General features: G+C 51.8%; 1 protein-coding gene across 1 annotated transcript; it reads right to left on the bottom strand.

Annotated features, from left to right (window-relative positions):
- Positions 1 to 108: 108 nt before the first annotated feature.
- On the bottom strand, positions 109 to 25,800 carry MCM2 (minichromosome maintenance complex component 2). Its single transcript, XM_070576446.1, has 16 exons — positions 25,660 to 25,800; positions 24,439 to 24,671; positions 20,011 to 20,186; positions 19,614 to 19,874; positions 18,668 to 18,887; positions 18,157 to 18,364; positions 16,400 to 16,534; positions 15,879 to 16,070; positions 5,951 to 6,044; positions 4,877 to 5,127; positions 4,611 to 4,737; positions 3,889 to 4,001; positions 2,770 to 3,018; positions 1,814 to 1,996; positions 1,422 to 1,577; positions 109 to 970 (listed from the first exon to the last, which is right to left on the bottom strand). The coding sequence occupies exons 1-16, from the start codon at positions 25,663 to 25,665 to the stop codon at positions 860 to 862; spliced, it is 2,715 nt and encodes a 904-aa protein (XP_070432547.1). The 5' UTR covers positions 25,666 to 25,800; the 3' UTR covers positions 109 to 859.
- Positions 25,801 to 26,895: the final 1,095 nt, after the last annotated feature.

The raw sequence follows: 26,895 nt of genomic DNA, 5'->3' as shown, positions 1-26,895 counted from the left end.
CTAGCCTGATGTACCTCCTACAGAACACCAAAGGCAGAGACACAAGACGCCTTCAAGGAAAGTCCAGCAAAGCCTGAGTATGACATTAACAGAATGGAGACCCACAGATGCCAGTATTTAGAATTTATTTTATTAAAAATTAAAACTACAGAAACAAAAATTGAATGTACAATGAGGATGGGGAAACGGCTAGGTAGGAGAACAGATTAACACGGCATTGGTGCTACAGTCCTGGCTAGGGGACAGTCCTCATTACCACATCATTACCATACCAACCTCTCTGACCCCTCCCACCCAGGGGAAGCCAAGCCCGCTGTGCCATGACAGAGTGCAAAGGGGCTATGCTGACAGGCTGTGCTCTCTTCTGTCGACAGTGTAGAGAAAACGTGCATGACACAGTTCAGAAAAACACTACAAATAACCTGAACTCGCTCTTCAGCCAATGTGGCAGGAGCGGCCAGGACACAGAACTCACGCCAAGAGGGCAACAGTCCTTATAAGCCCCTTATGTGCTCAGTCACCTGAAACAGACCATGGGCGTCCTGAACACAAGTGACTCTAATCCAAGGAACTAAGTGCAGGTAGATCTCCTGGATGTGATGGGCTGCTGGGCTGTTGAAAAAGAAACACTGGCAAAGCATGCCCACCCCAGACAGAGAGAGAAGCAGAAAGTGAAGCGCAAGAAATCAGCACCATCAGTCCCAGGCAGAGCCGCGGGGAAGTCAGCGGGGCAGCAGCAAGCCCCAGCCCCACCACCCTGGGTTGCTCAGGGCTTCGGCTTCGAGTCCAGGAAACACAGAGGGAAGCGAGCGCTTGGTGTGACTTCCCAGCCAGCACCCCAGGGCGCTACTGTGGATGTTCAGAACTGCTGCAGGATCATCTTGCGTTTCAGGTCATGGCTGAACTTGTTCATCCTAAAGAGCTCACTGTCATAGAAAGCGGAGAGGCTGTGGATGTTGATCTGACGAGCCTAAGAGGAGGGACATCGAGTGAGCCGTGAGAAGGAGCTCCGGCAGGCCCACAGCGCGCTTCCTGAGGCCGCGCGTCGCAGGCAGGGCGAGAGTTACATCTCCCTTACAGGGTGAAAGAGTAAAGGGTCAGAGGCTGACTCAGAGAGGGTCTGGAGCTAAATGTAGGACTTGAAATCTTCGCTTCGCCAGCTGCCTGTGAACTTGGACAAGCTACTGGGTGACCCTGTGCCTATCTCCTCTGTAGTATGAACGGCAACAACAGGACTATCTTGTTTGGCTGCTCCCAAGATTTAGGTGCATGGAACGGTGCTCAGTATGTTAGACACCCAATAAGTGACTCTCATCCAAGGCCCATCCACTTAATGACAGAGCAAGGACTTCTTCCCCCCAGAGATGACTGACAGCCCCCAGGAAGCAAATCCTGCTCTCCCTTCCCCTCGGTGCCCATACCTTGTCCACCAGGTCCTTCTCAGGCACTTCAATAGTGTCCTGCTGGGCCCCAAAGCGGTTGCGTTGATATGTCACCTGCTCTGCCACTAACTGCTTCAGTATGAAGAGCAACAGCTCATTGTTGTCACGGCGAAATGAAAGGTAGCGGGAGAAAGTCTGCGTGAGAGAAAAGCCAAGGTCAACACCCCTCCCTACCAGGCCCCTTAGAGTGCGTGCAGGCTGACCAGTCCCCACTCCGACCACGCTCCCTTCCCCCCGACCAGGGAGCCACTGCAGCAGGCAAAGCCCAGGGTCCAGGCCTGAGCCTCGAGATGCCCATCCTTGGCCTCCTGTGCCGAGCTGGCCCTTCAGGCTGTGCTCCAACAGGTCCCTGCGCCTCGGCTCACACCCACCTTCCGCATGCTGCGCATGACGCTGAACTTCTGCGCGTCGATGAAGCTCTCCAGCATGACGCGGATGGCCATGTTGACGTCATCTTCTATCACGTAGTCCCGCAGGTGGATGCGCGCGTGGGCCTCTGCCATGCGGATCATGGACTCGATGTGCCGCACGGTGATGGGGATGCTGCCTGTGGCCTGAGGAGGAGGACAGTGTCAGGTCTTCTCAGGCAGGAGAGATGCAAGAAAAACGGAGAAGCGGCCCTGCCAGCGGCCCGTCCCCAGGGCTCATCTAACAGTCCCACAGCAGAAGTGCTCAACAGAGCCACCAGCGAACACACGCTTTCCCTTCCTTCTGAAAGTGTGACGGTGCCCAATGCATATGCCTGCCACTATCATGCCTGCACATTCTGCTCCCATCAGCTCACTCATATGCACCCCAGAATCCATTATATCTGTGGCCAGCTGAGCTTGTTACTGTCGAGTACTAAGCATCGCATAATCCAGTGCAACATAACTGAGAAAACAAAGCTGTTTCTATGAAAAGTAAGTTGAATGCCCTGAAAAGACTTGATAAAGTTAAAAGGTAGAAGAAAAAAAGTTGCTGTGTTCATGTCAGGAGAGATGGACCAATCTACAAGAATTCTGCATTCCAACTGCTTGCAAGCTGCCTTTAAAGTCTTGCTCTCCTATGAAAGAACCAAAACTAGTTCAGACCACGTGTTCATTTGGGTGAAACTTATGCAAAGTCAACATGGAACTTAATCAGTGGCCAACAATCAAAAGACACTGACCCAAGACCCAGAAAAGCAAGTGCGCGCACATTTCAATTCCATCTAAAACAAAACAGTGCGTGAGTTTCATTTTTCCTAAGGCCTTCCTGCTCTCCCACTTTCTGGATTAACTGACTACGCAGATGCCTCCCCCTCGGCGCCCCGCCCTGCCCTCCGTGCGCCACGCTGCGCCCTCACCATGGACTCCTTCCTCAGGTCACTATACATCTTGGCCACCTTGTCCTGGTCCATCTGGTTGAGCTTTGGGTGCACCTTCTCCTTGGCGTAGATGATGTACTTCTTCAGGACCTCCTGCGGCAGGGGCTCCACGCCGTATGTGTTGGGCATGGCAGGCTCCGGGGTGCCACCACCCAGCCCCTCCTCCTCCTTGTTGCTGGGGTGGTGTCTGACGTGGCTGCCGACCACAAAACGGGCCAGCATCTCATCCTAAGAAGGGAGAGGGCAGGGGGCAGGGTGGGTCTGGTGACCTGGCTGGGAGCAAGTCAGCGCACTGGAAGTGAAAGCTGTCCACACCAGAAGTCGACCTTGTCTCAACAACACACACCCCACTCCTGCCGTGTGCCTAGAGACACTGGTGATCCTGACGGCCCTCACAGAGGCCCCCCAGCGAGGGGAGAGGAGAGGGACGGCGGTTAAAAGGAAATGTCAAAAGTAACACATGCTAAGAAGAGGTGTAGGGCGGTGGGGTCGAGGGCCCAAGGAGACTCTTCCAGCTGAGGCTGCCAGCGTGCCTCAGACACGTGACAACTTGGAGAACAGCGTGCCAGGAAAAGGAAAGAGCACGACTGAAGCCCGAGGCCTGGCATCTGAGAGAGAGGCAGTGTGGATGAGTGAAGGGAGCAAGAAGGAGGCGGGCTGAGGACCGAGCTCATGGGGCTGGCAGCCACGGCTGGGATGGTGGATTCTCTGCTAGTTACAGTGGAAAGCTGCCAGCAGGTTTTTAAGGAGAGGAACGACCTGACTTACTCCTTCAAGATGGTCTGCCTTCTAACTGGAGAAGGTCTAAACGGGAGAGAGTGGAAGCCAGGAGACCAGTGACCCAACACAGCAATACCTCGGTTAGAGCAGGTGGCAAGGAGCAGTGGACTCAGTGTGGACTATGCTGGGTGCACGGCTGCGGAGGGGCCAGTGAAGGAAAAGGAAATCAAGGACAACTTCTAGACAGAGAAGAACAGTGGAAACCACACCATGGTGCATGCAGAGCCCTGTTCCCCATGCCTGGCACACCACAGGCCCAAGCCTCACTCAAGGTCCCTGGAACCTACTACATAGAACCAAGGACACGGGGTTGTGTACCTGGACTGGGTCCACCGTGTCCCTCACCACACACAGGACATCGAAGCGAGAAATGATGGGCTCTGTGAGGTCTACGTTTTCTGAGAAGGTCAGCGAGGGGTCATAGCGGCCTCCTGTAACACAAAGGCACCTCGTCATCAGGGCCCATGCTCCCCCCAGATCCCCTCTTCTTCCTAACCATGGAAAGTGCTTTCTAACCCCAAGTTGCTTCAGTGACAGAAGGGGAAGATGACTTTGGAAGAGAACGCAGCAGACGGAAACTCAGTGCCCGCTGTCAGGCATTCTGGACAAGACAAGGGCTTTCCTCTGACGAATTGCCTGAAACAACCTTTTGGCAGAAGGCTGAACTGTCGCCAGCAGGGAAAAACCAAGAATGGGATGGACGAGAATGCCTGGGCTCTCTAACCACTTGCTGGGGGACCAACACCAATGCCACCTCAACTTAGTGCACTAGATTCTTCTCCCATGTCTCTGAGAACAGCACCAAGGGTGGTTCTCAAAAACGGCTCAACGAAAAACCCAAGTGTCCCAAGTCACACTTCCACTCCCGCCTCTGGCAAGAAATGCAGAAGACAGGAACGCTTTCTGTTGCTCAATTCCTTCTTCAGATCTGTGCCTGGCGAGGGGCGCCGTGGGCTCCTGATTCCTGAAGGCAGGGCCTCTCTGGGTCTGTCTCCTTTTGGCAGGCCCTGAAACCTCGCTGGCCATCGTGCCCAGTGTACCTATGGGGTTGGCTGCGGCAATGACGGTGCAGCGGGCCTGCAGGGAGGTGACGATGCCGGCCTTTGAGATAGAGATGCTCTGCTGCTCCATGGCCTCGTGGATACTCGTTCTGTCCTGGTCGTTCATCTGCAAGAGATTCAAATGCGTGACTCTGCCCCTAGCACTCTGAGATGAGGTCCCTGCGCTCCCCTTACCACTCGTTCTCCCACGGAGGGCTAAGCCTTCACACCCGGAATCCCAACAGCTACGCGGCCCAGGGACCCACCTTGTCAAATTCATCGATGAGACACACCCCTCGGTCAGCCAGGACCAGGGCTCCAGCCTCTAAGGTCCACTCCCTGCTGACGGGGTGCCGCTGGACATATGCTGTGAGGCCCACAGCCGAAGCCCCCTGGCCAGTGGTGAAAATGGCTCGGCTGGACACTTTCTCAATATACTTGAGGAACTGAGACTTGGCTGTGCCAGGATCTCCACACAAGAGGACGTTGATGTCACCTCGCACCTTGTGCTTGCCACCTGGAGGAGGCAGGGATGGGAGCAGAGGCAGTGGGGCAAAAAGGAGGTGAGGGATACAGGACGCAGCCGGATTATCCCCAATTTCTCAGCCTGCTTATTACGAAGGGCAAAGGAATATTCTTTCTAGAAAGGGATGTGATACCCTAGGACCAGCAATCCCACTTCTGAGCACTAAACCCAGAGAGACGGGTATACACAGTGGTGTGCATAAAGGTGTTCTTTGTAAACGTAAAAACTAGGAACAATGTACACGTTCTCCAACTAGGAGAGCAAGATACACTACGCCACACGGACCCTGATACTGTGACTCAAAGAACAGACTTGTTCGTATGCGCCAATGAGAAAACATGCCCGAGACATGCTAACAAGTGATAAAAAACAGGCTGGACATTTTATGTATGGTCACGTATACAGAGGTACAGGAATCCCTGAGTTTTCTGTACAAGTACACAAGTAAGTCTTTGTGAACGGCCACACAGTCTGCTAGCCTACCCATCACCTGGTGACTGGGAGGCAACTAGGATTAGAAAGGGTGGTCAACGGGGACTCTAGCCTTTCTGTGACTTTGAACAACTTAAGAAGAAAATGTAACATGAATACATATTCGTGTACTATTTTTATAGTTAACACCACCCAAGACGCCACGGCCGTGAGCTGGGCTCTCCCCACGATGAGCGAGCCACACGGAGTCCGGCCCTGTGCTAACACGTTCTTCCCCCCAGGCGTCTGGGCTTTAAACGCAGGGTCCTGCCTTGTCTGACACCTGGAACGCTGGCCCCTGCTGAGGCTGCTGCAGAGGAAAGGTGGGTGGCGCACTGCTCACCTGGGTTTTTGGGCTCCCCTCCAAACAGAGCCAGCGCCAGGCCTCTCTTGATGTCTTCGTGCCCATAGATGGAAGGAGCAATACTGGCAAAGATCTGAAAGAAGGCAGAAGAGCCAATGGGAACAGGGCCCTCTGCTCTCGAGTCTGGACCAACCTGAGTGCACGCAGCAGGTCACCCACATGCTCCAACTCAGGGACCCAGGACATCTCAGCCCCAAAGCACCCGCTCCACACTGACACAGCTCCACAGGCCCTGCCCTCTGACTCTGGGCCTTGTAATTGGTTGGCTCTTCCTGAGAATCACAGCATGTTAGAGCTTAACAGAACCTTCGCTGAACCCTTTTATTTTGTCATATTTCAAAGGACTCCCCCAAGGTCACAGACCAAGAGCAGAAAGGAGACAAGACGCGGGCCCAGGAGACAGCGCCACGTGTGGGTAGACCGTGGGCTTCGACAACACAAACACAGGAAGACGCCTCACTTGGGCTCTGCAGCCTTCCTGAGCCTTGGTTTCCCCCAATGGAAAAGAGAGATACCACCACCTAATTCAGGGGAGCGTGAGCTCCAAGGGAGGTGCTTACACAAGCCTGGCTCCTGGCCCAGCTGTGACAGAGAAGCATGACAAATATGGATCGTCTGGGAGATATGTCCACCAAGAAGTCATTTCAACTGGTGAGTCACTGAAACATTTCTCTGTTTCTGTGGGTGAGTGAGACAGAGAGAGAAAGAGGGAGAATCTCCCAAAATGTGCGTGAATTTTAAAGATCAAACCAGGGCCATCAAAGAATGTCCTGCTGGCTGGAAGCAGCCCGCACCCGTGGCGCACAGGGGCAGGCATGCTTCTACTCTGCACAGCCTCTCTGCCCTCTGCACCCACATACTTCCCTGCTTACAGGTCTGGCCAAGGCGGCTTGGATAGCACCAGGCCCCTGCGGGCAGGGGACACTGAATCAGGAAAATCAAGACTGAAAGTGATGAGGGAGGCACAGCTGCATGGGGCTGGATCTGCTGTTCTGCCTGCACCACCAGCCAGCGACAGAGTTGCTCCCTCTGGGTTCCCTGGGAGCGTGAAGACAGGAGGAATCTAATTCTTAGAATGGGGGCTGGGAGCTGGCAGTTTATCCTGTGCAAGGCCACTCTCCACGGCCACCAGAGGGCAGTGTGACGAGCAGGTGCTTCTGGAAATGATGCGGGTACCAAGGACACCGTGCCAGAAATGCCTCCTGGCATTATCTTATGTAATATGCTAGGAGCAGAGGTCAGTTTCCACATTACACATTTGCTGGTTCTTTCCTGGGCCCTAAAATTTACTGCGAACCCAGGCAAAAAGAGGCACTGCAGCACTGAAAGGCTAACAGCGGTCCTGGCCCATGGCCTCTACAGGCCGATGTATCAAACACTATCTCCCACTGAAAGGAAATCCTAGTTCCCATGGGGCTTTTTGAAGAAATAGCCAATTCCAGGTCTGGGGCAGGAAATGTGCAAGAGGAGCCTGCAATGCCTTGTACTAGAAAGCAGCGCGAAAGCTTTCAGAGATGGCTGGTCATGTGAAGAGGAGCCAACATGAGCAGCTTCACATTGGCAAAGAATGGGCACTCTGGGGGCCACCCAGATGGTAACCGCAGCGCTGAAACCTCAGGGATGCCTAAGTCCATCGAGTGTAATGACATTCAGTGGTCACCTCAGAAGGTGAGCTGCTCATTATTTTGAAAACTGGTAAATACAAGAAAATAATCAAGCAGCATTATCATGGATTTCCTATAGGAGCTCTACTCAGGGGTGCTCAAACAGTTAACAAAGAGAAGCTTCTCTATAAAGCAGTGTTCCACCGAAGAAATGAAGGCTTTGGCATTAGAAGATGGTCAGATGGTCATCTTGCAACCCCTAGTGAATGAACAGACTCAGCTCAGGATCGTCAATGGCAGCTCACATCACAGAGGCGACGCGACGCGACGTGGCGTGTCTCCTGCTACAGCCCACCTCTGCCGTGACCCCCACCAAAAAGAAAGAAAAAAAAATCAAACCCAAGTCTGCCTAAGCCTCCCTATCCGAATGCCAATTTACAGAAACAGGTGCCAGAGGAAGACACTCAACAAGGACGTAATCAGCAACATCCAGACTGTGGGAAACTCAACAGGACAGTTTGTTCCACAAAAAATTGCAAGAAACAAACTACAGCAAAGTTGCAGGGTATAAAATCAATTTGCATAAATCAGCAGCATTTCTATATTCTAATAACGAACTAACAGAAAAAGAACTCAAGAACACAATACCATTCACAATCGCAACAAAAAGAATAAAATACCTCGGGGTGAATTTAACTAAGGAAGTGAAGGACCTATATAATGAAAATTACAAGGCCTTTCTGAGAGAATTGGACGACGACATAAGGAGATGGAAAGACATTCCATGTACATGGATTGGAAGAATAAACATAGTTAAAATGTCCGTTCTACCTAAGCAATCTACAGATTCAACACCATCCCAATCAGAATGCCAATGACATTCTTTACAGAATTAGAACAAAGAATCCTAAAATTCATATGGGGCAACAAAAGACCCCAAATGGCTAAAGCAATCCTGAGAAAAAAGAACAAAACGGGAGGCCTCACAACCCCTGACTTCAAAACATACTACAAAGCTACAGTAATGAAAACAGCATGGTACTGGTACAAAAACAGGTGGACAGATCAATGGAACAGAATTGAAAGCCCAGAAATAAAACCACATATCTATGGACAGCTAATCTTCGACAAAGGAGCTGAGGGCATACAATGGAGAAAAGAAAGTCTCTTCAACAAGTGGTGCTGGGAAAACTGGAAAGCCATATGTAAAAGAATGAAAATTGACCATTCTTTTTCACCATTCACCAAAATAAACTCAAAATGGATCAAAGACCTAAAGCTGAGACCTGAAACCATAAGGCTTCTAGAAGAAAACGTAGGCAGTACACTCTTTGACATCAGTATTAAAAGGATCTTTTCCCACACCATGTCTTCTCAGAGAAGGGAAACAATAGAAAGAATAAACAAATGGGACTTTATCAGACTAAAGAGCTTCTTCAAGGCAAATGAAAACAGGATTGAAACAAAAAACAACCCACTAACTGGGAAAAAATATTTGCAAGTCATATATCTGACAAAGGCTTAATATCCATAATATATAAAGAACTCTCACAACTCAACAGCAAAAAATCAAACAACCCGATGAAAAAATGGGCAGGAGACATGAACAGACATTTCTCCAAAGAAGATATACAGATGGCCAATAGGCACATGAAAAGATGCTCATCATCGCTGATCATCAGGGAAATGCAAATCAAAACTACACTAAGATATCACCTTACGCCCATTAGAATGACAAAAATATCTAAAACTAATAGTAACAAATGTTGGAGAGATTGTGGAGAAAAAGGAACCCTCATACACTGCTGGTGGGAATGCAAACTGGTACAGCCACTCTGGAAAACAGAATGGAGATTCCTCAAAAAATTAAAAATAGAACTATCATACGATCCAGCCATTCCACTACTGGGTATCTATCCAAAGAGCTTGAAGTCAGCAATTCCAAAAGTCCTATGCACCCCAATGTTCATTGCAGCATTATTTACAATAGCCAAGACATGGAAGCAACCTAAGTGCCCAGCAACAGACGAATGGATAAAGAAGATGTGGTATATATATATATAATGGAATACTACTCAGCCATAAAAAAAGAACAAAATCGTCCCATTTGAAGCAGCATGGATGGACCTTGAGGGAATTATGTTAAGTGAAATAAGCCAGATAGAGAAGGACATCTCTGTATGACTCCACTCATATGAGGAATTTAAACATGTGGACAAAGAGAACAGATTAGTGGCTACCAGGGGAAAGGTGGGGTCGGGGGTGGGCACAAAGGGTGAAGGGGTGCACCTACAACACGACTGACAGACAATAATGTACAACTGAAATTTCACAAGATTGTAACCTATCTTTAACTCAATAAAAAAAAATTGCAAGCAACAAAGAAGAGATGGAAAGGAGAGGAAAGCTAAAGATTACGAGGCTCAAGAGACAGATATGGGCCGACCCCAGGGCCGAGTGGTTAAGTTCGCGTGCTCTGCTTTGGGGGCCCAGGGTTTTGCTGGTTCAGATCCTGGGCGTGGACAGGGCACCGCTCATCAAGCCATGCTGAGGTGGCGTCCCACATGCCACAACTAGAAGGACCCACAACTAGAATATACAACTATGTACTAGGGGGCTTTGAGGAGGAGAGGAAGCAGAAAAAAAAGATTAGCAACAGACGTTAGCTCAGGTGCCAATCTTTAAAAAAACAAAAAGAGATCAACCAGTCACAGCGTGGAGGCCTTATCTGGATACTGACTCCAAGAAACTGTTTAAAAATACTAAGATGATCAGGGAAACGTGCGCACAAACCCAACAGCTGATGGTAAGGAATTGCGAATTACTTCGAGTGTGGCTGTGGTACTGTGGGCAGGCTGGTACAGAGAGCCTTGTAGACATGCACACTGATATCGTTACAGACGAGGTACCAAGTCTGGAGTGTGCTTCAGAGCAGTGGAGGGGAGTGGGTGGAAGCACAGAGGACACTGGACTGGCCACAGCCCAGCCACTGTGGGAGCAGGGAAGGGTATATGTAGGCACATCACACCATTCCACGTGGGTGTCTGAAACATTCTGTAATAAAAAGTATTAACACGTGGGCCAGGCCTTGTGCTAGGGCGCCCCATGGACTCACAACAACCAAATCAACTCACAAACGCATCCCCCACTGGGGTAACTGCGGAGAGGGAGCAGAGCGCGAGAACTTAACCACTCGGCCACAGGGCCAGCCCCATGATTCTTTCATTAAACCCTGTCTGTGCTGGGAGACAACCGTCCACGGACCTCCCGCCCTCCCTACACCTTGTGGGTGTGCAGGCTGGCCAGGCCCTGGCCTCTTCACCCAGACTGTTTCTCAGGGCTGCTTTTGTAGCGAGCAGTCTTACAGGATGAGGCAATGTCTCCCTAGGACCAAAAGCGGCAGGCCCGCTTCCTGCCTGCTACGTAAGGCAGCTTCCCCAGGCTCAGCTCCTCCCCTGCAAACCAAGCACTGTGTCCAGGAGGACGTCCAGGCCGGCCTCCCCAAGGGACTGGGGGGCAAGGGAGCAACCATGTGAGGCCCTGGCGCTCACTGTGCTGTCGCTGACCCAGTTAGTCCAAGAGTAATGGCCAGCTTAACGTCCAGTAGGAAGGGTACCTGTCAGGCCATGACCCGGGGCTCCCATGAATGATCTCACTCATCCTCACAAGCAGAAGCTCACACTCTAACTCTCTATGTGAAAATGTTCACACTCCCTAAAGCAATCTACAGATTCAACGCCACCCCCAGCAAAGTCCCAATGACATTGTTCACAGAAATAGAACAGAGAATTCTAAAATTCACATGGAGCAACAAAAGACCCCGAATAACCAAAGGAATCCTGAGAAAAAAGAACCAAGCTGGAGGCATCACAACCTGATTTCAAAATATACTACAAAGTCATAGTGATGAAAACAGCACGGTACTGGCAAAAAGCACACACACAAATCAATTGAATGGAATTGAGAGCGCAGAAATAAAACCACACATTTATGCAAAGCTAATCTGTGACAAAGGAGCTAAGAACATACAATGGAGAAAGGAAAGTCTCTTCAATAAATGGTGCTGGGAAAACTGGACAGCCACATGCAAAAGAATGAAGATTGACCATGATCTTACACTGTACACAAAAATTAACTCAAAATGGATCAAGGAATTCAATGTAAGACCTGAGACCATGAAACTTCTAGAAGAAAACATAGGCAGCACACACTTCAACATCAGTCTTAGCAGCATATTTTCAAGTACCATGTCTGACTGGGCAAGGGAAACAATAGAAAAAAAATAAACAAATGGGACTATATCAAACTAAAAAGCTTCTGCACAGCAAAGGGAACCATCAACAAAACAAAAAGACAACCTAACAATTGGGAGAAGATATTTGCAAACCACGTATCTCATAAGGAGTTAATATCCAAAATATACAAAGAACTCATAGATGTCAACGACAACAAAACTAACAACACAATTAAAAAATGGGCAAAAGAGCTGAACATTTTTCCAAAGAAGATATACAGATGGCCAAGAGGCACATGAACAGATGTTCAACATCACTATTAGGGAAATGCAAATCAAAACTACGAGGTATCACCTCACTCCCGTCAGAACGGCTACAATTAACAAGACAGGAAACAAATGTTGGAGAGGACGTGGCAAGAAGGGAACCCTCATATACTGCTGGTGGGAGTGCAACCTGGTGCAGCCACTATGGACAGCAGTATGGAGATTCCTCAAAAAATTAAGAACAGAACTACAATATGATCCAGCTATTCCACTGCTGGGTATTTATCTGAAGAATATGAAAACATGAGTGTGTAAAGATACATGCACCCCTATGTTCATCACAGCATTATTCACAGTAGCCAAGACTTGGAAGCAACCTAGGGCCCATCAAGGGATTAATGGATAAAGAACATGCGGTATATATACACAACGGACTACTACTCAGCCATAGCAAATGATGAAATCCAGCCATTTGTGACAGCATGGATGGAATTTGAGGCTACTATGCTAAGCGAAATAAGTCAGAGGGAGAAAGTCAAATACCGTATAGTCTCACTCATAGAGAGAAGATAAAAACAAGAACAAACAAGCAGAGAGAGACAGAGACTGGATTGGTGGTTACCAGATGGGAAGGGGAGAGGCAGGAGGCCGAAAGGGGTGATGAGGCACGTGTGCTTGCTGATGGATTGTAATTAGTCTTTGGGTGGTCAGCACGATGTAATCTACACAGAATTCAAAACATAACAATGTACGCCTCAAATTTAGACAACAGTATAAACCAATGTTACTGCAATAAAAAAAAAAACTCTTGGGGCCGGTCCGGTGGCACAGCAGTTAAGTTCGCACGTTCAGCTTCTCGGTGGCCGGGGGTTCGCCGGTTCGGATCCCGGGTGCGGACATGGCACCGCTTGGCACGCCATGCTGTGGTAGGCGTCCCACACATAAAATAGAGGAAGATGGGCACAGATGTTAGCTCAGGGCCAGGCTTCCTCAGCAAAAAAGAGAACTGGCAGTAGTTAGCTCAGGGCTAATCTTCCTCAAAAAAAAAAAAAAAAATTTCTATGTGCACTGACCCCATCCACCCTCAGAACGCCCACCCGTTACAATCCCCCAGCTGCATGGCTACTGCAGGCAGACAACAGATGGGAAACGCCCAATGGAGGAGCTCCTGCCCCCAATTTCTCCACAGACTGACTTTTCTAACAACTGTAACGACGACAGCGGGCTGCCGCGCACGCCACGCATCAGGTGTTCAACCTCTGTGACAACTCCAAGAGCAACACTATCCATCATCACCTCATCCTCGCAGGCGGGCAGGTCATCTGATCCTATTGGGGATTTAGGCCCAAATTCAACCCAGGAAGCCTGGCTTCAGACTGCATGATTCTCCTGTTAGTTCTTGAAAACCGAACTGTTAGGCAAGGCATTGATCCCTTGAATATTTCACCCTGTCAGTGGCGGGCCCACAAAATCAAATGCCCACAAAAGGCAGGCAGGGTCACAAACTTGAGTTAATGAGGCTGGAGAGAAGACAGCAGTGGGCAGTGGGTAGATGGACAAACTGGAGGGAGCGTGTCCCAGCTGCAGGGGATGCCGTCGCTCAGCCCCAGTCAGGAGTCGCTGCAGATACACAGACCAAGCACTGACGGACACCTGGGTTGTCAAAAGCCCAGGCATGCTGGTTTTTATGTGAAATCTCCTGATTCCTAAAGGATGATAAAAATAAATACCAACAAAAATAAAAAGAAACAACAAAGAAAAAACAGAACCACGTACCAACTGAACAAAACTCGTCAGCAGGCCGGAGGGAGTCATGGGCCACCTGTCTGCAAACCCTGGCCTAGAGAGTTCAAGTGAGCCTGATCCTTTTTGGATCTTGCCCGTCATCCCTTCAGTTTGTCCCCAGAATTGCCGAGTGTTCCTTCTGTCTCTGTCCAAGTTACTGACAAAAATATCCGCCCTAACAGTGGACTGAAGAGATGAGGCGGTACAGATCAACCCTCCCTACCTGATCTCATCCAGCCCCCTTTCCCCATGGGGCTCAGGGAGGCGTCATGTAGAGATGTCGGCCTCTCTGGAAGGATCTCCTCTAGATCCTTCTAAAGGACTTTGCCTTAGAAGTCATCCTCTCCAACCCGAGGGGGGTCACTGTGTACGCATGCAGAAGGCGAATTGAAGTGAGCATCAGGACCAGGCTATGGGCACGTGTGCCTGGGGAAGTCAGCTAGCATACAAGAAGGGAGAAGGGCTCTCGGGGCAGACAGGAATGGCAGGTATCAAGGCACGGCAGAGAGGCAGAGCCTTCCATGCCTGGGCAACTACGAGTAGCCCTGGAAGTCTGGGGCACAAGGCACACACAGGACAGCCTCGTCCAATGCCTTGTTTACAGTCCAGACGTGCTGTGTCCACTACACTCTCACCTCTAGGTTTTCTAGTCTCCTCAATCGGCAGAGTGGGAGGTCAGGGGCTAGAAGTCACAGCAGGAGAAAGAGGGCACTAGGAGAGTTCTGGAAGGACTCTGTTCTTTTGGTACATCAGGTGCACGTGCAGACAAGCTGACGCGAGCACAGGACACAGGCAGAGCTGAGTCCCGAGACACTGGCTCAAACACTCTGCTGATTCTGAAAACGCGTCCCTCACATCAGCACTGGTTTTCCTCCGGGAGAGGTAAGCACCGAAGAGCGGGGCAGCAAAGGTCACCGATCAAAGCTTTCCTCCCATTACTAGCTTCATGAGAAGACCCTGTTTCTTATTATCAGGAACCCCAATAAAATATGAGGCCACTGATGGGAAGGATTGTGTCTGACTCCCCCAGGATCCCAGAACGCGGCCCTAGAAGATACTCAAGGACTGAGCGTGTGCTGGCGGAACCGAAGTCCTCGTCCTCCCGAGGCTGGGGCACCCGCCTCTCGGGTGGGAACCCCAGATCTTGGCAGATGAAGGCAGACAGCCGTGACAGAGGTGACAGGTGAGCACATCCGACTGGGCCCTGCCCTCAGGGAGCTTACAGAGCACAAAGGAAAGGATCCCACCCCCTGAGCGGCCAGCTGGACCCTGAGCTGATTCACCTGAGCCCAGGGCGAGCTCTTCCGAATGAGAAGAGCAGAGGCTGAAGAGAGCGCTGTGCTGATCTGCACTGAAAACCGAACAGAAGGGAGAGCTGAGGAGACAGGAAGAAAAAGGACAGGAGGAGAACCGCGACCTTGAGAAGGGCACTCAGCGACCTGGGGGTTGGGCAGTACCTGGCAGTAGAAACGGCAGAGGACTTTCATAATAGAAATTTAACATGCTAGTTGTTATTTCTGTGTCTGCAACGCCAAGCCACATCTCCCCAACCTTCAGTAAAAACATCTACATACAAAAAACAAAACCACGTTGAGGCTGTGTTCTCCCTGGAGAAATGACTCTTGGTAGGAAGGAGGCTGACACCAGGGAACACCCACGAGAGACCACTTATCCCACCGCTCTGCCTCCTTTTCAATTTTGAACCCGGGCTTGACGTGATCTGAGGCCTCTGCACCACAGTCCTATCCTGACCAGGTGCGGACAAAGGCTCAGAGGGGCAGACCCCCAACGCCAACGTTTATCTTCTTCCCCTGGAGCATCAAGGCAAGTTTACTGAGCTCACGCAGGGAACTAAAAGAATAAGAAAGGAGCACAGTTTCCAAGACCTAGGAATCAAAACTGAGGTTCCAGGGGCAGCAAGGAGGAGGCGCGGCACGACAGTGAGCCTGGGTGCCCCCAGCCCCAGCGAGCCCCTGCTCCTCACAGAGCAGGGCAGCCCGCCCACAGCTCCACCTGCCTTCTCCCCGATCTGCTGGTCCTTGGAAAGGCTGATGATCATCTTCACGTCTTCGTCAGTCAGTTCCCCCACGGCAACCTTGTTGTCCTTCTTGGCCACATGGTTGGCTAAGATGACAGTGGCAAAGACGGGGAAGCCATTGGCAGTGTTGAGGGAGCCGTCGTAGTTGTTGTGATAGATGCCAGTCAGCTCCTGGGGAGAGTGGACAGACCACGTGGTCAGAAGGGCCAGCCCTCGGAGTAGAAGTGGGAGCTGGGGCCACCTCCACACTGACTTCAGCCAATTTCTTCTCCTCCAAGTCCTCCAAGCCACAGACACCAAAATGAGAAACTGAGTAAAACTGCTCCGAAACCCAACATTCCAATTGGCCAACCCATGACAGGAGAGTAAGCTCTCCGCCCAGTGACTCAAGAACCCATCTCTGCTGACCCCCACTACCATCAGCCCTCTCCCACCACGAATGTGCACCCTCACTTCCTTAGTGGCTCAGCTCCCTCCCGGCCCGCTCCTGACCCACTCACGATCTCATCTCCTGGCTTGCAGCTGTCCACCAGATCGGCAAGGAGGATGGCATCCTTGGAGCGGGGCAGCCGGCCGGCCGCCACTTTCCCAGGACTCTCCTGAATGCGGATGCGCTGGTAGTTCTGATAGATGGTCTATGAGACAAACAGACGGTCACAGGGGCCCATCCCTGCGTGGCAAAGACTTTGCTCTCCTCTAGCACTGACTTATTACGCCACCTGACCTTGACCTCGGCTCTGTGAGGAAGGAGGGCAGGCAGTATTATTATTATTCCTGTCTACTAACTAGAAAATGGAGAGCCAATGACAGCAGGAGTGAGCCCACTGTGACCACCACATCAGTGGGTGGTCCCTGCTCCTGCCACCACCCTTCTGGATGCCTCCTTGCTGCTCGACAGCCGTATAACTGAGCCCTCATGTGTACAGACGCTGGAGGAAGGCTGCCTGGGTTCAAAGCCTGGCTCTGTGGCTTAAGCTGTGTGGTCTCAGGCAAGTGACTCCCTCTGTGCCTTCTCTGCAGAATGGGGATGCTAATACTGCAGATGCAACCTCACAGGAGGCTTAAACCAAGCCACACACACACAGTATTTAAACCAATGAGCAAAAAACAGCAATGCAAAATAAGTGTAAGCTCTCGTCAACCATCACGTGCCAGCATCATGCTGTGCAATTTAATGTCGCTTATCTCACTCACTGTCTAGAAAAGAAACCACATAAATCAGCAGTTAAGCACACGCCCTGCGTCAGATACCTTTGTTCTAATCATTTGGGCTACTTCCTGGCTCACTGACCCAGCCAGTTTCTTCAATGGCAAATGGGGTCGATAATAGGACCTGCCTTACATGGCATGATGAAGATGGTTCCCTAGAAGCAGAGCCTGCTCCTCTGCTCTCGTGCAAGAGAACTTTGGTGCAGCCGGAATCTGTGAAGGAGGGACGCTGGGCAGGGAGGGAAGACTCTGGGCAAAAGGCACAGGCTCAGCGACGTCCAGCCTGTGGCTGTCCCTCTCCAAGGCAAGACACACTGGAACTTTTAAACACGTCTATCTGTGGCCGTGGGCCGCTACAAACGTGCCCTCACAGGCATTTCCTGGAAGGTGGCTACAGCTAGGCACTTCCCAGAAGCTCGGAGCAGCGAGAAGCTAGCAGCCGACACGCACGGCAGCAAGAAAGAAAAGAGGGTTTGGGCATCCCCCACAGGGGTCAGGACGCCCGCACTGTACAGATGAGGCACACGCGACAAGCCTGAGGTCTGAAGGCCCAGAGCCTTTGGCGGCGTCTCCTGAATGGGGCACAACGGTGCCTAGGGAGGTGACAACCCAGGGGCCCCAGCAAAAGGCCCTCAGAGAGGCAGGGAGCAGACATGTCAGGAGTCTCGAGGGGGCTGCTGGCACCCGTGGGAGGGACGGACTGCAGGGCAGGTGCCTTGCAAAGAGGGGTCACTCGGCAAGAAGCAGACCCAGTTTTGCCAGATCTTGCCATTTTTCAAGAGAGGCCATAAACTTTGATGTTTTAAACAAAATCATCTGATTTTTTAAATATTGGCTTGAATTCTTGAAAACATGGTGTGTGCCAAACTAAACAGGCTGGCCACACAGACCCGGTCACCCCCAAGTGTGGCCAACGTGCAACTCCATCACGCTTCCTGTGGCTGCCCACGCTGGTCTTCCAATAGCCTGAGAGGCCCGAGGCCCTGTGTGCCCGGGAGGCCCTGAGACAGGAAGGACAGCCGGCGGCAGGCGCCGCGTGCCCTCTCACCTCTTCCATGTTGACTTCAAAGGGGCCAGCTGACTGGCACTCGGGACAGGAGCCCGGCTTCACCTCCTGGTTCTGGGACTGACAGAAAGGCCCCAGCACAAAGCTACACTTGTTGCAGTTGTACTTGACCATGCTGAGCTGGGGCAGGACGCCTGTGCAGCTGGTCACCACCCCGCTGGTGCGGATCAACTGGTTCAGGTGCAGCTGCCTGTGGAGAGAAGAGGGCTTCTCAGAGGCCTGGAGCCCGGACGCTCAACCCATGCCCTCCAGAGAGGCCAGGGGTACACGTGAGGGGGTTCCAACATGAGATCCCCAAATCTGCGGCCCAACCACAACCAGATCCATTGCATGGCAGCCTTGTGCAAGCCCGAGCTCACGGGGTGAGGGCGCTCCTTGGCTGCAGCCAGCCTCCCCACACCACCACTGCCCTGTCGAAGCTCTCCAGGGTGACACCTGAGCCACGAGGTGCTGTGCACCCAGACGCTCGGCCCTTGCCCTGCCCTCAGCTCACCTCAGCGAGCGCAGCTCCTCCACCAGAGGCAGGTGGGAGATGCGCACGTGGATGCGGCTGGCGATGCGGTCATACTTGGGGTACATGGCCAGCACAACCTCCAGGGCAGCCTCATCGAAGATCTGCAGCAGCTCTGCCGGCGCCTCTGGCAGGAAATAGGCCAGGACGTGCTCCCTGGCTGCCAGGTCCTCATAGTTCACCACCAGGCTCTCACGGTTCTCTAGAGGCAGGTGAGGTGGGCAGGGACGCTAAGCATTAAGCCCGGCTGGGGCCAAAGGAGGCAATTTCTGTCTCCCTGTTGGAGGCAGCCTGCCCACTCAAATCCTTGACTTTGAGCCGGAAAGCCCAGCTCTCCCTTCTAGGTCTATGTGCTTTAGCTACGTGATTTAGGTAAGTGACATACCGACCCTCGACTTCCCAGTCGGTAAAACAGGGATGTCACAAAGCACACTGGGGGAATCAAGTGCAGGAACATGACGTAGAGGGCCTTGGGGAGCAGGGCTGCCAACTCCCCAAGGGTCAAGAAGGAAACCTACAAGTCAACTGCGTCAAAACTAAGACAAAGGGAACGGAGGGGACTGCAGGAAATCACAATTTGCATGCCCCCTTTAAAATCCATTCCTGTCACACGCAATTGTGCTACTTTCTGATCAAAGTAGTAATCCAGATTCTTATACAAAATCTGACAAAAAGCACTTCTGTGGTCCCAAGGTGCTCCCTGGACAGTGCGCTGAAGCATCCCAGCACACTCAATACTTTTTGCATTTGTCTGGAAGACGGGCATCTCAGGCTTCAGGTCCTAGCTCCTGTCTGGCTATAGGCAACTCACTTGGTATTCCCTGCACCTCATGCTTCTGCTGAATGTGCCGTTACAAGGCCAAAACAAACAACCTGCAGGGGGCCATGCAAGGTGGGCTGAGGGGCAGGGGGCCTGCAGAGGCTGCACCTTTGCACATGTCGCTGATGCGCTCCTTGAAGACGTTGTGGCCGTGGCCGTCCACGTGGGTGCGCAGGAAGTTCTTGAAGCGGTGGTGGATCTCCAGCCGGGGTCCTGCCATGCTCACCCACTCACGCACAGAGTGGCCCTTGAGGTCCTCCAGGTTCTCGATGCTCTCGATCATCTCCTCGTCCTCCTCACCTTCCTCCGTGGCCCGCTCCACCTGGCGGCGCTTCCGGGCGGGGCGCTCCTCGTCCTCTTCATCGCTGTCTGGGGGTCAAGGGATGCCCTCGAGTGAAGTCTCGCCAGCACCTTCTATCGCCTGCCCCAGCCCTCCTCCTTCCCAGCTCCCCAAGGCTCCGGAAGCCAGGACCAGCGCCTTGAGGACGCAGACATCTCAACCTACCATACAGGAGACCCCGCCGCATGCGGCCTAGGCCCCGGCCAGCCTCCCGGTCGCGCTGCCGCATCACCCGCTCTGCCGCCTCTCTCTGACTGGCTGTCAGCTCCTCTACGTCCTCGTCATCCAGGGCCATTCCCTCGGCCTCGTAGGTGTCCAGCTCTGGGATGGCACGGTAGTCCCTGAGAGAGCCCCCAAACAAACCCTGTTAGTACCCAAAAAACCCTACCCAGGCACTGGGCCTGCTCCAGAAGGCTCAGGAGCCCCAGCCTAGGCAGGCCTGCAGTGTCCAGGCAGGAAATACAAAAGGCTCAAAATAGATCTCCAATGGATAAATCAAGGGTGGTCTATTCGCACAATAGACAATGGAATATTACCCAGTCCTCAAAAGGAAGGCGGGTCTCACTCATGCTACAACACGGGTGAAACTTGAGGACACTGCTCAGTTAAATAAACCGGTCACAAGAGGACAAACACCGCATGACTCAGTTTGGGCAGATCAAAAAGTTCTGGAGCTGGAAGGTGGGGATCGTCACCCAACAGTGTGACTGCACTTAATACAAGTGACTTAAAGATGGTTAAGATGGCAAATTTTATATTATGTGTATTTTTCCACAATAAAAAAAGCAGGGAGGGGCTCTCCAGACAGCTCTGAACAACCAGGAAGACGGAGGAATTGAGGAACCACGAAACCTTCAGGCAGGATGGCCTTCAGAGAGCCAAGCCCAGCTCCCCGACAGGGCAGGACGTCTCCCCGCAGCCTCTCCGGGAGACAGCGCCGCCTCAAACCCCCGGAGGCCCTGGGAAGGTCCTCTGCACACATCAGCCCAACAGCCTCTCTGAAATGCCCGCCCACTGGCTCCACCCTCTCAGCTCCTCCAAGACCTCCAAGGACTCTTTTCCACAACGTCATCTACCAGATATCTGAAGGGGAATGACGTCTTAACAAGGGACCCACTGAGAGCAACTGGGAGGCAGACATCAGTGCTCTGACTGAAGGACGAGGAAACCGAGGGTTGGGGGGATGGGATTTTTGCCAGTGGTCACCCAGAAGAGCCAGGTGTCAAAGTGCGGACCCCCACAAACCACACGGCCTTTCCCTGACGCCGCACTGCCTTCCCTAGACCATTCTCCCGAGCTCACCCTTTGTTCAGGGTAAGCAGTGATGATGGGAACTCTACTACTACTATTAGTATGATTTTTTTTTTTTGCAGTAAACTCTTTCCAACTATATTCTCAGAACGAATAATCTTACACTGCTGATACCAGAAACAGAACCTAAAGCAATACATTTCTGGGTGGATCCAGTTCTGAATTCTCAATGTTCTCAGGAAAAAGGTATGTGACTGTTCAAGAATTTTAAGTCAGATCCAGCAATTCCACTTCTGGGAATATATCTGAAGAAAATGAAAACACCACGTTGAAGAGACACCCACACCCCACGATCACAGCAGCATTATTCGCAACAGCCAAGACATGGACACTACCTAACTCTCCACTGACGGACAGATGGATGGATAAAGAAGTTGTGGATACACATCCAATGGAATATTATTCAGCGAAAAAAAATAAGGAACTCCTGCCATTTGGTACAACATGGAAGGGCCTCGAGGGCATTATGCTAAGTGAGGTAAGTCAGAGAAAGACAAACACTGTATGATCTCAATTATATGTGGAATCTAAAGAACAAAAAAACCAAACTCATAGAAAAAGAGATCAGATTTGTGGTTACCAGAGGCAGGGGGTCGGAGAAGGGGGCACTGGATGAAGGGGTCAAAAGGTACAAAGTTCCAGCTATAAGAGAAATACGTACTCGGGATGTACTGTACGTGATGACTACAGATAAATAACACTGCTGTCGGATATACAAGAAAGCTGTTAGGAGAGTAATCCTGAGTTCTCATCATAAGGAAAACATATTTTTTTCTTTTTTTTCTATTTATACGAGATAATGGATGTTAACTAAACTTACTCTGGCAATCCTGTCACAATATGTGTAAGTCAAATCATTCTGCTGTGCACCTTAAACTTATACGGTGCTGTATGTCAATTCTATTTCAATAAAACTGGGGGAAGAAAAGAATTTTAAGTCACATGAAATGCCCTCAGCAAAATTCTAATGGGTTTATTTAAAAAAATTGATAAATTTGACTTCATCAAAATTAAAAACTTCTGTGCCTCAAGAGAAACTCCACTAAAACAAAGATGAGCCACAAACTGAGAAAATACTTGCAAATCACCTCTCTGATAAAGGACTTGTATCTACAATAAATAAACTCTTACAACTCAATAATAAAAAGTCAGCAACCCAATTATAAAATGGGAAAGGACCTGAATAGACATATCCTAAAAGATACACAAATGGCCAATACACATGTGAAAAGATGCTCCACGCCATTAATCAGTAGAGAAATGCAAATCAAACCCAATGAGACACCATCCCACACCCGTGAGGACAGCTATTATCAAAACCCAGAAAGTAACAGGTGTTGGTAAGAACGTGGAGAAACTGGAATCCTCATGCACCACTTGTGGGAATGTAAAACGGTGCAGCTGATTTGGAAAACATTCTGGCAGTTCCTCAAAAGATTAAACAGAGTTACCATATGATCCAGCAATTCCATTCCCAGGGATCTGTTCATGAGAAGTGAAAACATATGTTCACACAAAAACTGCATGGCAACATCACTCATAACAGCCAAAAAGTGCAAAGAACAAAATGTCCACCAACTTATGAATAGATAAAAATGGTCTGTCCATACAATGGAATATTATTGAGCCACAAAAAGGATCGAAGTAATGATACATGTAACAACACGGAAGGACCGTGAAAACCACACTAAGTGAAAGGAGCCTGTCGAAAACAGCCACATTGTATAGGTTCCATCTACATGAAATCGCCAGAACGGGCAAATCTAAAATGACAGAAAGTAGATTATTGGATGCCTAGGGGCTGGGATGGGAATAGAAATCAACTGCAAACAAGCACAAGAAATCTTATTGGGATGATAAAAATGTCTAAACTGGACTGTGATGATGGTTGTGCAACTCAGGAAATTTACTAGAAAGCACTGAATTGTATTCTTACACGATGTGCGTTTTATAATATACAAATTTCAGCTTAATAAAGTTGTTCTTAAAAAAGAACAAAACCGGGGCCAGCTCCCTGGCCGAGTGGTTAAGTTCGCGCGCTCCGCTGCGGCAGCCCAGGGTTCGGATCCTGGGCACGGACATGGCACCGCTCGTCAGGCCACATTGAGGCGGCATCCCATATTCCACAACTAGAAGGACCTGCAACTAAGATATACAACATACAACTGTGTACGGGGGGGGGGGGGGGGCGACGGTTTGGGGAGATAAAGCAGAAAAAAGAAAAGATTGGCAACAGTTGTTAGCTCAGGTGCGAATCTTTAAAAAAAAAAAAAAAAAGAACAAAACCTAACTGGGCCCAGCGAGCCCTCAGACGCGTCTGTCCAGAGGCCCCTGCAAAGGGCCTTCCTCCTCTGAAGGGGGGAGAGAAGCAGAGAGGAGCGGAGACAGACGGTGGCTGACAGGGAGGGGCACGCTGCCTCAACAACTCCACAGCGCACAACGGGGACCCTGCGGCCAGGGCTGGTTTTTCCAGCCTCCTCCTTCCTTCCAGTCCGGCACGCACTGTGCGCCCAGTCTCATCACCTGGGGTGGCTGTGCTGAAAGCAAAGACCCAGAGGGTCCAGATGAAAGTCCTTGTGATGGCTCACAAAGGGCACACCCCCTGGTCTGTAAGATAGCCTGTATGTCCTCTCATACACACCAAGTCTGGAACCCCGAGTCAGAGGAAAGAAATGCTCCTGGGCGTTCTCACAATTCCACTAGGAAGGTAGCTACCACATCCCGGTAGTAAATACAGGGTGACGCCGCAGTAGAAATCTAACCTTGCTACCTTGCAGAGCTGACTCCACTATCTTAGCATCAAGCCTCGATAACCTCTAATATGTGTTCGTATGAAAGCATCTAACGCGGGGCCTGCTACAGATTAGGCACAACAAATGTTTGCTGGATTGAATCTAAATCTTGATTAATCACCCCTCCCCCAACTGTTTCTTTGAAGTTACAGAAAAACACTTGGCTGTCTGCTTCCTGTCCTTTCCAGCTGGCATCTCTGAAGTGCCCCTTTCCTCCAGATTAGGGACCCTGTGCTATCCCCTGGGGTGCACATCTCATGCAGTTAGGCCTTACCCAGGCCACAAGGTCTAGTCTAAGTTAGATACAGCAAGTTACACAAACTTATGTTGTGGCTCCATGAACCTGTCTCCCCCCAGAACCTGGACCAAGATGCTCAACACAAGGATGTTCTGATTCATTTGCTTCCTCAGCACCCAAAACAACGTTGCCAGACACACAGCGGGCTCCCTGCAAACTATCTGTTGAGTGCAGGGCCTTGAACGAAAATACCTCTCCATGCCATCTCCAATAAGCTCCTCTCCATCCTCTTCCTCTTCCTCCAGGGGCCCCTCTGTGCCTAGCAGCCCCTCCGACTCATCCTCAAAGGGAGGAAGGTCACGGCCAGGACTGGAGGTCAGGGCATCAGTGCGGCGGGAGCTTCGCCCAGGGCTGGAGGTGAGAGGATCATTGCTACGCCGCCGGCGGGCCGGGCTGGACGCCGTGGTGAAGGACTCGGACGATTCCTGCAAGAGATGGAACAGGTGAGGGCTGACTTCGCTTCCTGTCCTGTGGCCCTCCCCACCCACAAGGTCCCCCTCTCCACAGTGACCCTGTCCTCCAACACTCTGAACCCCTTCCAGCCTCAAGAGTGCACTTGCTATCCCCTCTGCCTGGAATGCTCTCCTCTGAGCTCTCTGAGCCAGCGGCTTCTCAGCACATGGGGACCAGCCCAAATTACACTTCCTCAAACGCTCTGTCACTCACATTACCCAGTTTTGTCCATGAGAAATCACTAAGAGTACATCATTTGTTTCTTTACCTGCTTATCGTCTATTCCTCCCCTGTAAACACGCATTCCCACCCGTTTGAGCACCCAGTGTGCCAGGCACTGTGACAGGACACGGGATACAAAAGCGACCAAAACGTAAGAGGTCTGGAACTTACAGACTGGTGGAGCGGACAGACAGTAAACAAGACAAAGGCGAAAAAAATGTTACAGTAAGAAATGCATGAAGATGCAGGACTCGTCTGTCCTGCGTTCACCCAGCGCCGGGCATAAAGAGAGCATCCAACAAGTATGCGCGGAGCGAATAAAGAGAATACCCGGGCGGGCAGGGCTCGGCTTAGGAAGCCCAGCGCTCCCAGGTGACTGCGGCGGAGGAGGCGTCACCCGGAGGACTCAAGCCGCGCGGGGCCCGCCGGCTTGGCAGACCCCGCAAGACGGCAGGAAAGGAGAGAATCAGCTCCATGCCAGAGCCCAGGGGGCCAACCTCCTCCGGAGAGCCGATCGCGGACGGGGCGGGGGCGAGAGAACTCTTAGCGGGTAGCCCCCGCACCCTTGCTCCCGCGCGCGCTACACCGCCCGCCCGCCGCGCCCCCGTCGCGCGGAGGTCCAGGCCGCGGGGACCACCCGCGCCCCGGCGGTGCCTGGCAGAGACCACCCGCCGGCCGCCGCGCCCACGCTCCTCCCGCGCCCACCGCAGGACAGGCCCGCGGGCCCCGCGCGCTCACCGCCATCGCAGCGCCTCCCTGCTTCTCCAGCAACAACTAGTTTTCGCGCGAAAACTGTCCCACGTGACCCTCCCGAACCCGGGAAGAATCTTAAGGAACGTGGCGTCATGACGTCGGCGTCCGTTTGCGTCAAGCCGGCGCGCGGGGGCCGGGCCAGAGGGGGCCCCGCCCACGCCGCCCGGGCCCCGAGCGTGCCAGGCGGGGGGCTGCCCCGGGTCTGCGCTGCGCTGGCCGGCACGGGTGCGGGAGGCGGAGCTGCGGGGGCGGGCGGTGAGGACCAGCCCCGCCTGCTGGCGACCCCTCCTTGCTCAGGCTATGGGCGTCTTACAGACGAGGCAACTGGGGCTCAGAGCCGTGTTTTCTGAGGTCTTGTTACTGTGTTATGAACGGACAGCCCGTTTCAACTGCTCCGAAAGCACTCAGGCTGGGCACTTAAAGCCCCAAATGCTCTGGGATTGTAGGAGGCCACATCTGGTGTTCTAGTGGGAGTTATCCTCACCGAGGGGAGCAGAGATGCGGGGAGGATCTTCCGGATAGAAAGAAGGTCGTCTGTAGTTCTGGTTAAAGAGCTTGTGATGCGGAAGAAGGGACAAGGCTTGAGGTCAGAGAGCCCAGGACACAAAAGATCTCCCAGGTCTTTCTAGGGAGTGTGAGCTTTACCCTGAGGACAGTGGAGAGCCACGGAAAGGTTTCGAGCAGGGTGAGAGGGGAGCCAGTGTGGGTTTTAGGAGAATCCCTCAGCCCGCCCGCGGTGGAGGTGATTACTGTGGTTCTTCCTAGTTACAGGTAGCTTGGGATCCCTCGGTGAACAGGGCGGGGCTGGATCTCCGCCCTCTTGGCCTGGCGCTTTAGTGTACTAAACAGGCGTCTCTGGGTGGGCCCCCGAATGGGGGCAGGAGCGGTGATGAGGGCTGGATGGAGTCTTTTGGTCTTGGGGTTTGAGGATGGCAAAAGGGAGGCATCCAGGAGAACACCAGGATTCTGGTTTAGGAGACTAGGGTATGATGGCGCCACCTCTGAGATGGGGAACGCAGAGGAAGACAAAGTTTGGGGGAAAAGAGGATGAGTTTGGTCTGGCTGTGTTGAACGTGGGCCCTGAGTGGAGATATCCAGGAGGCCACTGGATGTTCAGGTCTGGGGCTTGAGAGGGAGTTTGGGTTGCAGCCGCAGATCGCCTGGGGGTTGGCTAATCCAGAGGGCAAGTGCAGTGAGAAGAGAAGGAGGCCCAGGCCTGGG

Source organism: Equus przewalskii, chromosome 15 (genome assembly GCF_037783145.1).
Source record: "Equus przewalskii isolate Varuska chromosome 15, EquPr2, whole genome shotgun sequence".
NCBI lineage: Eukaryota > Metazoa > Chordata > Mammalia > Perissodactyla > Equidae > Equus > Equus przewalskii.
The sequence above is the reverse complement of the archived record's forward strand: the minus strand, read 5'-3'. Positions and strand labels throughout refer to the sequence as shown.